General features: G+C 41.9%; 1 protein-coding gene across 1 annotated transcript in view; it reads left to right on the top strand.

The window, feature by feature from the left end:
* The first annotated feature begins 2507 nt into the window (after window positions 1-2507).
* Window positions 2508-10597, top strand: part of LOC125929545 (beta-galactosidase-1-like protein 2) — a 66652-nt gene continuing 58562 nt past the window's right edge. The window contains exons 1-2 of the mRNA XM_049640860.1: window positions 2508-2599; window positions 2747-2944. Coding sequence (XP_049496817.1) covers window positions 2508-2599; window positions 2747-2944 — 290 coding nt within the window. The remainder of the gene's footprint in view (window positions 2600-2746; window positions 2945-10597) is intronic.

Genomic DNA, 10597 nt, shown 5'->3' with positions numbered 1-10597 from the left:
CGGTCCGCCTCCCCCAAGATGTAGATTGGCCTTGCTAGGCTTTCCTTACTGAGGTAAGAGGATATTCCTTATCCGTGTCCTCAGCACCCAGCAACAGGGCAACTGCGGTTTGTGAACACGTGCTGAAGCAGCATAGAGAGAGGAGTGGTGGTCGGCGTGCAGAGGAGGGCAGCTCCTCCCCCAGCCCAGACACTCGGGGACGGTAGGAGGCGGGTGGTGGTAGGGAATAAATCCCGCTGCTGCAGACAGTTCGCCAATCGCTGGGTTGCGCTGGCTCCCAGACCCCGGAGGTAGCTCAGCGTCGGGCTGCGGAAAGGGAGAGTCTGTGCGCCTGTGCGGATCTCACACTCAGTAGAGGCGGAGAGGCAGGTCTTGGGAGAGATCCCTGGAAGTTAGCCCCGCAAGTCTGCGGAGGTGGGGTGGATGGAAAGCTCCCTGCACTCCGCAGAGGGGGTGCCCAGAAACTGTTAGCTGTCACAACTGATGGAGTCCCAGGGACGTCTGGGTGCCTCAGCTGGTTAAGCTGAGACTCTTCGTTTAGGCTCAGGTCATGATCTCATGGTTTTGTGAGTTCGTGCCACGCATGGAGCTCCCAGCTGACACTGTGCAGCCTGCTTGGGATTCTCTCTCCCCCTCTTTCTCGGCCTCTCCCCTGCTCACGCTGTCTCTGTCACTCTCAAAAATAAATAAACTTAAAACAAACAAACAAAACTGTTGGAGTCCCTAAAGCCAGAGCCAGCCTTCGGGACTCGAGGACCAGAGGGGCGGAGAGGGCCAGCTGAACTCACAGCAGCTTCAGAGTTCCGCCCTGCCGTTCCTGGGCTTCGGACCCACAGGCGCAAGGCCCGTGAACGTGGAGGGGTCTGCTAGCCAGCGGGTCGGCCCAGGGGTCTGAGGTGGGGGCGGATCAGCGGAAGGGAGAGAGGATAAGCTACCCGGGAGGGAAAGGGGCTACAAGGGGAGTGGCGCGCTTGGAGGCTTGGGGGCAGTTCTGCCGCTGGGAGAGGGTTGTGTGGAAAGGTCTGTCAGGGGCTGGGTTGAGAACAGGTAGGCGGTGGGGAGACCTGCGGGGGCGGGGTCGTCCCCAGGGTTGGGGGAGGGCTCGTGTGCGGTGGGGGCGGGGCACCGGAAGGTGGGAGGTAGTTCAAGGTCCTGGCGGCCCGGGGAGCGGAGCGCGGTGCCGGTTAGTTTCCGCTGTGTCCCCCGCCTGGCGGCTGCTACCCACCCACCTCTGCGAAGTTGGCGTTGGAACCGCTCGGCACCGGGTAAAGTGGGTTCCGGCCCGGATGACCTCCGGAGCACTCACGCCCGCGACAGCCCCGGGACCTCTCCACACCTCCCGCGCTGTGGCCTCTTTACCAGCACTGGGTCCGCCCGGCAGCCCTGGCCCCTCGGGTATTCTCATTTTCTTGAATTTTTCTCTAGGACCTTTATTCAGGTTCCCTCGAGGTTCTCCGTCCTTTCTGTCTTTCCCCCGGGAATCTCTGAGCGTCCCCTGATCTCATTCGGTCTCCCAGGACTCTTCACGCCCACAGTGAGGAGACGAGTGGTGTCCAGAGGGTCGTGCGGGCATTTCTTCCCCGGTCTGTCTTCTCTAATCCCTGAGCCCCATTCTACTTTCCATCCGATTTCCCTACAGAGAACAGTTGCGTTCTACCTTCTCGACTCTGCCTAACGGAATACTCATGAAGCCCCATGGTAAAGCTTATGAAGTTTATGGAGGCAACGAAGATGTTTTACTGATTCTGGCAACTGCTGCATTTGTTCAGAAAACATTTGTTGAGCACTTGTAATTCAGGCGCTGCTCTGGGGAGTGAGGACACAGCCATGCCCCATGCAGAGTGCTTCCAGGCTTAGAAGCTGTGCGCCCCCCACCTCCACCCTGGCTTTGCTAGGCCGCCCTGGTTCTGCCTACCTCGGACTCATAGTACTTTTAATATCTGAAGGAAAGAGCAATTGTCCCAGGGTGAGCAGTATAAAGAAGACCAAGGGCCACACAAAGATGAGTGTGTTCTGGGAGCTAATACGATGGTGTCCTGCAGTAGCAGAGAAGTAGAAAATTGGGTTGGGGATAGAAATTGGGACCCCGCTACAGAGGAAGTCCTACATTCCAGCCTAGTTCTCTGCTAAGCAGCACATTATTAGGGTTCATCCCTTAACAATAGAAGGTCTCTGGAAAATTTCCCAGAGATTATCCTCTATTTTGTGAAACTTACTTGACTGAGGCTTGCTCTTCTCTAAAATGTAACTGGTGTCAGAAAACCCAGTTATTATCAAGATGCTCTTGGTGCTGCTGCCCTCCCTCCAGTCAGTAGACATGGCCTTAAGGTGCTGTCTGTTGTGAGTCCAAGTGGTGCAGAAGCCAAGATACAGCTATTCAGAATTCTGCCTTCCAGTCAGGCTACTTCTATCTTCCTCACCATCCTCCTTGGCCAAGACCTCACTCAGCTCTGCCTCCTTCTCTGCCTCCAGGGTGTCTGACTTCTGTTCTGTCTTCTCTGTTTAGCATGCTGACCTTCTTGTTGAGACCTGTGGGCATTCTGTGCCTGTCTTCAGGGTTATTGGTAATGGCTCAATTTGGAGGAGACCTCTCACCCAGGTATGTTTGAGAGGGAAAGGGTGGGAAGTTTCTCTTTGCACTGGAAGTGTACTTAGGCCCCTGAAGGAAAGACCTTCTGATTTGCCCAAAATGTGTGCCACAGGGGGAACATCTTTAGGACTTCATGCACCTCCTTTGTCCTTGCAGGATGAATCAAGCTTACCTGACTCCCTTCCACATAAAGAATCGCAATGTGGGTCTGAAAGTTGAAGGTTCAAGCTTCACACTAGATGGCTCTCCTTTCCTGATCATAGCAGGCACTATTCACTATTTCCGGGTGCCCAGGGAGTACTGGAGGGACCGCTTGCTGAAGCTGAAGGCCTGTGGCTTCAACACTCTTACCACGTGAGTGCTAGCTCCTAAGTAATTATTTCATGAATTTATAGTTTGAATTTCTAGCTCTGAGACTTTATTAGACCAGTTTAAGGGTTGACCCATTTAGTACCTTCTTCATTGTTCTTAGGATGTCTGAGTCTCCACTTGATAATCTCTAGAATATCCTATTGATAGAGCCTGCTCTGATTGCTCTGAAAGAGTTCCTTCTAAACAGGGTCCTTGTGGCCTGTATGCAAGAGTCTAACTTTCAGAGGCAGTGGTCAGTACAGGTGGCTGTGGGTCAGTGGTCCCTAACTACTGAATAAGTTCAGTACAGCAGGCCTCTCTCCTCCTTGGATATCCTCACTTGCCATACGAGTCATAGCCCCAGTGATGATTCCTAGGATAGAATACTGTTCCAGAAAATGTGTTTCAAGTTGGGTTTCATTGAGAACCAGGCTTGGCAAGTAATGTAACTATCCTCATCCTAAAAGCTGAAATTAACAAAAATTAGTAATTTCTTTCTAGGCTTCTAAGCTTGGAAAGTGCTTATCCATTACTGTTTGGATATCAGTTTTAGTTTTATTCTCTTTTTCAATGGTTTGGTTTTTAAAATATAGGTTTAGAAGAAAAAATATTTAATTGGAATTTGACTTGGTGAGTGACATGAGTGATGCTTTAAAGTATTTACCCTCTAAACTGTCATAATACCTTTTACACACCACATTATTTTCCCTCTTTCTTCCTCATTAGTTTGTTCCTTTGTATAGCAGTGAACTTACAAAAATAAGTAAGTAAGCAGTTGCTTACAAAAGTAATAAGTGTCACTGTTATTTCATAAGCTATAAGATATTCTAAGTCTCTCAAAGAGGAAGAGAACATTATCTCAGAATCAAAGCAGGCTTATACATTGGATACATTAGAATATAAAGACTGAATTGTCTTAAGGTTTTTTTTTTTTTTTTTTTTTTTAGAAAGAGAGAGAGAGAGAAATTAAGCAGGCTCCATGCCCATCCCAGAACTGTGAGATCATGACCTCAGTTGAAATCAAGAGTTGGACATTTAACTGACTGAGTCACCTAGGCTCAATCTTTTTAAAAAAGTTATTAAAAATGAATCAGCCAGTCTTGCAGGAACAAACCTAGAGTCTGACAAAATCAGATTTGCTGACGTTCAAGGAGGGAGTGTGTTCCAGAAGAATGGTGGAATGCCAGTCTCAACAAAGGGGAAGAGAGAAGAGACTTTGCAAGGTTAGGCTCCAGGTGAAGGACTCTGAAGGGAGTCTGAGAAAAGCAGGGACAACTTCTGGATTTGTTATTGTGTCTGATGCAAGATTAGAGGAAGTGGGTTAGTCAAGGTTGGGTGCTGGCATGAGGTGAGGGTAGTTTAATATTTTTTTCATGTTTATTTATTTTTGAAAGAGAGAGAAAGAGAGACAGAGCATGAGCAGGGGAGGGGCAGAGAAAGAGGGAAGCACAGAATCTGAAGCAAGCTCCAGGCTCTGAGCTGTCAGCACAGGGCCTGACATGGGGCGCAATCCCATGAACCATGAAATCATGACCTTGGCTGAAATCAGGTGCTTAATTGACCGAGCCGCCTAGGCACTGTGGTGAGGGGAGTTTAGCAATTAGGCCTCCCTAGAAGTAGATGGGTAGAGCAGAGAAGCTCTGGGGGTGTGTTTGGTGAGAAAGCAATAATCATTCAAAGAGGTGACATTTTACAACTGCTACACTGTTTTGGGAGCAACACTGTTTCTTATTAACTTTTCAGGGGGCTTTAATCTGTGTCTGCCTTCCAGTCTGAAAATTGCAGGGCTGGTTTTTCTTTTTCAATTAAGCTGATTTCCATTCTTAAAATCTTAAACACGTTTTCAGTCTTTAAACATTTTTTACTATGGATTCACAAAAACTTCGGTATCAGATCTTGACCAATGTTTGAGAATGCAATGATGGGTTTTAGTTCCTGGCTACCACTGGTTACATTGTATTATCTATTCATTCTTGCACTATCACAACACTTAATAATTTTATCTTTCTGTTTTAGTTGTGTTTGTTCCCCCTTTTTCCAAATATAGTGGGTTTCTATCTGTTTTAGTATCTGATAAAACAGTATATTCTGTTCTAGTATTTGCTAGGCTAGGTTGCTTTCTCAGCCTTTTATTGCCTGCCTTAAGGAATTATTTACTTTGCCATTTCTAGGGGCGCCTGGGTGGCTCAGTCGGTTAAGCGGCCGACTTCGGCTCAGGTCACGATCTCGCGGTCTGTGAGTTCGAGCCCCGCGTCGGGCTCTGTGCTGACAGCTCAGAGCCTGGAGCCTGTTTCAGATTCTGTGTCTCCCTCTCTCTGCCCCTCTCCTGTTCATGCTCTGTCTCTCTCTGTCTCAAAAAAATAAATAAACGTTAAAAAAAAATTACTTTGCTATTTCTAAAAAAATATTGTCTTCTTTTGGGATGCTGGAGTATCTATTTCCTTTCTTCTGTTAGCTTGAGAGGGATTTACTCTTTTACTGGATGCTCAAGAATTTATAACATTCATCCTTGATTTATCAACTAATACTCTCTTATACTTTTACCCACTCTATAATACGAAGACATTAGAATGCTTTATCCCTAGTTATTTCTCTCTTAATGTGTGTGTTATTGTTATGTATTTTAATTCTAAATAACTGAAGACTATTATTGCTGTTCTGGAATCTTCCTGCACGAAGAACACATTTTTGAATTTTCTGTAGTGTAAATTTGCTGGTGACAAAGTTCTCAGTTTTTTGTTTATCTGAAAATTTCTTCATTTTCTTTTCGTTTGTGAGGAGTATTTTTACTAGTATAAAATTCTAGGTTGGCAGATGTTTTAGCATTTTGAAGGTAATGCTGCTGCCTCTGGCTTTCATTATCCCTGTTGTAAAGTCAGTTGTCCATTTAACTGAAACTCTTTAGAGGGCCATGTATCCTTTTCTGTAGTTACTTTGAGGACTTGAAAAATTTCCTTTTTCTCCCCAAATTTTGTCTATTGTCTTTTGTCTATTTTCCAAATAGACATTATTTTTTAGAGGAGTTTTAGGTTCACAGCAAAATTGAGCAGAAAGTATAGAGAGTTTTACCTCAGGGGAGGGGAGAGGTAATTACCAATGGGAAGGTTGAGTTAATTACCAATGGCCATAATTTAATCAATTATACCTATATAATGAGGCCTCCATAAAATGCTAACTGAAGGGATTTGGCGAGCTTCCAAGTTGATGAACACATTCAAGTGCTGGGAGAGTGGTGTGCTCAGGGAAGCCATGGAAGCTCCCTGTACTTTCCCTATACTTGTCTTATGCATCTTTTCTATCTGGCTGTTCCTTAGTTTTATCCTTTATAATAAACTGGTAAAGCTAAGTGTTTCCCAGAGTTTTGTGAGCAGTTTTAACAAATTATCAAACATGAAGAGGGGGTCATGGGAACCCCTGAATTGTAGCTGGTTGATCGGAAATAAAGATGACACAACATGGAACTGGTATCTGAAATGGAGGAGTGAGGAAGCCATCATGTAGGAATGAGCCCTTAACCTGTGGGGCCTGTGCTAACTCTGGGCAATTAGTGTCAGAATTGAGTTAAATTGTAGGACACTCAGTTGGTATCTGCTGGAAATTGGAGAATTGCCTGGAGTGGAAAAACCTACATATCTGGTTTGTATGACTAAAGGGAGATAAGTTTTTCTTGAAGCTGGCAATTCTTTTCTTTCAGCACTTGAAAAATATTGTGCTACTTCCTGCTAGTCTCTATAGAGTAGGGTTGTACTCCATGTCTCATAATTGACTGTAATTCCCAGTGGGGTTCCTCTATAAATAATACATCATTTCTCTCTGGCTGCTCTCAAGATTTTTCCTTTTTTTTTTTTTTTGTTTGTTTGTTTTTTAGTGTTTCAATGAAAAAAGACTTTAATTTTTAGAGTACGTAGTTTTAGGTTTATAACAAAATTGAGAGGAAGGCATGGAGCCCCCACCCCTGCCAGAGCCTCCCTCACTATCAACATCCTCCATCAGAGTGGTATATATGGATCTACACTAACACACCATTAATCACCCCAAGTCCATAGTTTACATTACAGTTCACTCTTGGTGTTATATATTGCATGCATTTGGACAAATGTATAATGACACATATCCACCATTAATAGTATCACAGGAAATAGTTTCAATGTCCTAAAAATCCTCTGTGTTCCTTCCTTCTCCGCTAACTCCTGGCCACCAATGATTCTTTTACTATCTCCATGGTTTTGCCTTTTCCAGAATGTAACATAATTGGCATCATGCGCTATGTGGCCTTTTCAGATTGGCTTCTTTCATTTAGTAATATGCATTTAACTTTCCTCTATGTATTTTCATGGTTTAATAGTTTACTTTTCAAAAAAAATGTTTATTTTTGAGAGAGTGAGACAGAGCATGAGCAGGGAAGGGGCAGAGAGAGGGAGACACAGAATCTGAAGCAGGCTCCGGGCTCTGAGCTGTCAGTACAGAGCCCGACACGAGGCTCGAACTGATGAATCATGAGATCATGACCTGACACTCAATGGACTGAGCCACCCAGGTGCCCCGATAGTTTACTTTTTTTCTGTGCTAAATGATTTTCTGTTGTATGGATGCACCATGCTCACTTACCCGTTTACCTACTGAAGGACATCTTGGTTGCTTCTAAGTTTGGGCAATTATAGCTGATATACACATCTGTGTGCAGGTTTTAGTATGACCATGTGTTCAACTCATTTGGGTAAATACTGAAGATCACATGGTAAGGTTATGTTTAGTTTTGTAGGAAATTGCCAAACTCTTCCAAAGTGGCTGTATCATTTTGCATTCCTACTAGCAAAGAATGACATTCCTGTTGCCTCATAGCTTTGTTAGCATTTGCTATTGTCAGTATTCTAGGATTTGGGCATTCTAATATGTGTGTGGTGGTATCTCATTCTTGTTTTAATTTGCAATACCCTAATGACATATCATGTCGAGCATCTTTTCATATGGTCATTTGCCATTTGTATAGGCTTTTAAAATGTCTGTTCAGATCTTTTGCCCATTTTAAATTACACTGTTTTTCTCTTATTGTTGAGTTTTAAAAGTTTTTGTATATTTTGGATCATGGTCCTTTATGAGATATACCTTTTGTAAGGATTTCTCCCAGTTTGTGGCTTGTCTTTTCATTCTCTTGATAGTGTCTTTTGCAGGGCTTATCTTTTTAATTTTAATGAAGTTCAACTTAATTATGACATGCAATGTGCCTTTAGTGTTGTATCTAAAAAGTCATTGCCAAACCCTAGCTTATCTAGATTTTCTATGTTATCTTCTAGGAAGTTTGTAGTTTTATACTTTACATTTATAAATCTATGATCCACTTGAGTTCATTTTTGTGAAGGGTATAAAATGTCTACATCATCTTTTTTGTGCATGTTGCTCCAGCACCATTTTTTAAAAAGACTATTTTTTTTTTTCTTTACTGGAGAGCTTTTGCTCCTTTGTCAAAAATAAGTGGACTGTATTTATGTGGGTCTATTTCTACTCTCACTATTCTGTTTCCTTGATCTATTTGTTTTTTCTTTCACCAGTGCCACAGTGTCTTGATTACTGTAGCTTCATGATGAGTTTTGAAGTTGGATAGTGTTATTCGTCAATTGTTCATTGCTGTTAAATAAGAAAAAGATTGACTTTTATATATTAACCTTGCTTTCTGCAACCCTGCTATTGATTGCTTGGTAGTTCCAGGAAGTTTTTTGTTTGTTTGTTTGTTGTCGTTTTTCTGTCAATTCTTTTGAATTTTCTAATAGACAAATTATATCATCAGTGAGCAAAGAAAATTTTATGTCTTTGTTCCCAATTTTTATACCTTTTATTTCATTTCTTGACATATTGCATTAACTAGGCTTTTTAGTACAATGTTGAAAAGAGTGGCAAGAAGGGACAACTTGCTTTGCCCCTAATCTTAGCAGGGAAGCTTCTGGCATGAGCTGCAAGTTTTTTATAGATGTTCTTTATTAAGTTGAGGCAGTTCTCTCTTCCTAGTTTATTGAGAGTTTTTGTCATGATTGGGTGCTAGATTTTCTCAAATGCTTTTTATGCATCTATTGATAAAATTATGAACTTATTTTTCCTCTTTAGCCTGTTGATGTGATGTATTATATTAATAATTATTCAGGTCTGACTGAATAGGCAAAATTGACTGGATGAGTCCTATCCCATTAGGGAGGGCAATTTGTGTTACTCAGTGTGTCAGTTCAAATGTTAATCTCATCCAGAAACACTCTAAACTGCTGTTCGACCAAGTGCAAGAGCACCTGATTGCCCAGTCAAGTCGATGTATAGAATTAACCATTACATCAGTTGTCTCTCACTCTACCTTTTGTGGCAGCAGTTTTTCCTGTGACTTCACTTCTTTGATGGATAAGAAGAGTTGTTGCTTTTTAACAACTTTCAGCTTTTCAGCTTTATTCTTGTTGTGAAGATAGGAGTGACAACTTCCATGGTTTTTACTTCTTGGATCAGAGAGTGGAAGTCCTAATGATGCCTTCTGTTAATGAAAAACTTGCTCACTTTTTCTTGTTTTCCTCATTAGGAGGTTTGGCCCAAATTGCCTACTACTCTGCTGGTAGTAAATATTCTCAATTATTTTCCCCCCTTTTGATTTTAGTCTTATTTTGAAGTAATATTTTATTAAAATTTAACATGTATATAGTATATAAGGGTTTAGCTCAATGAATTTTGATAAAGTGAACATACCCCTATAACCAACCCCCAAAACTCTGTAGTACACCAACATCTCAGAAGCTCTCCTGTCCCTTGTACAGTCATTACTTCCCTCCAAAAGATAACTACTACTCATGATTTTAACACGTAGATTACCTTGGCCTGTTTTTGAATTTTGCATATATGGAATCATACAATATGTAGTCTGTTGTGTCTGATATTTTTTGTTCAAGATTTTCTTTATGATATTCATCCTTATTACTAGATATTTTAGCTTGTTCATTCTCATAACTATATGGAATTCTATTGGTAATCATACCAAAATATATTTGTCTTGTGGTAGACATTTAGGATATTTTTGGCTTTAGCCATTAGAAATAGTGGGGCTATGAACAATCTTGTACTTGCCTTTTGTTGAGAATATGTAAACATTTCTGTTGAGTATACATCTAGGAATGAAGATGATGGACAATGAGGTAGGTGTATGTTTAGTTTTAGTAAATAATGTCAACTAGCTTTCACAGATTCCAAAGACTTTACAAAGTCAGTGGCATTCTATAAATACACATTGTTTTGCTACCATCTGCACTATCAACACTCAAAACTTTTTCATCATTCCATACTATTCTGTTAAAAAACAACTCCCCATTCTTTTCTCCTTTCATTCTCTGATAACCACTGTTCTTTCTTTCTCTGTGAATTTGACGTTTTTAGGTAACTCATATATATAGAATCATATATTTGTTATTTTATATCTAGCTTATTTCACTTAGCATAATGTGCAGAATTCATTTATGTTGCAGCATGTATCAGATTTCATTTCTTTCTAAGGTTGAATAGTATTCCATTTTATGTATAACCTATATTTTGTTTATCCATTCATCCATTAGGCACTTGGGTTGTTTCTGCCTTTGGGCTATTGTGAACAATGCTGCTATGAACATTGGTGTATAAATATCTATTTGTGTTCTT

Source organism: Panthera uncia, chromosome D1 (assembly GCF_023721935.1).
Source record: "Panthera uncia isolate 11264 chromosome D1, Puncia_PCG_1.0, whole genome shotgun sequence".
Classification (NCBI taxonomy): domain Eukaryota; kingdom Metazoa; phylum Chordata; class Mammalia; order Carnivora; family Felidae; genus Panthera; species Panthera uncia.
This window is presented reverse-complemented; position numbering and strand designations above follow the sequence as displayed.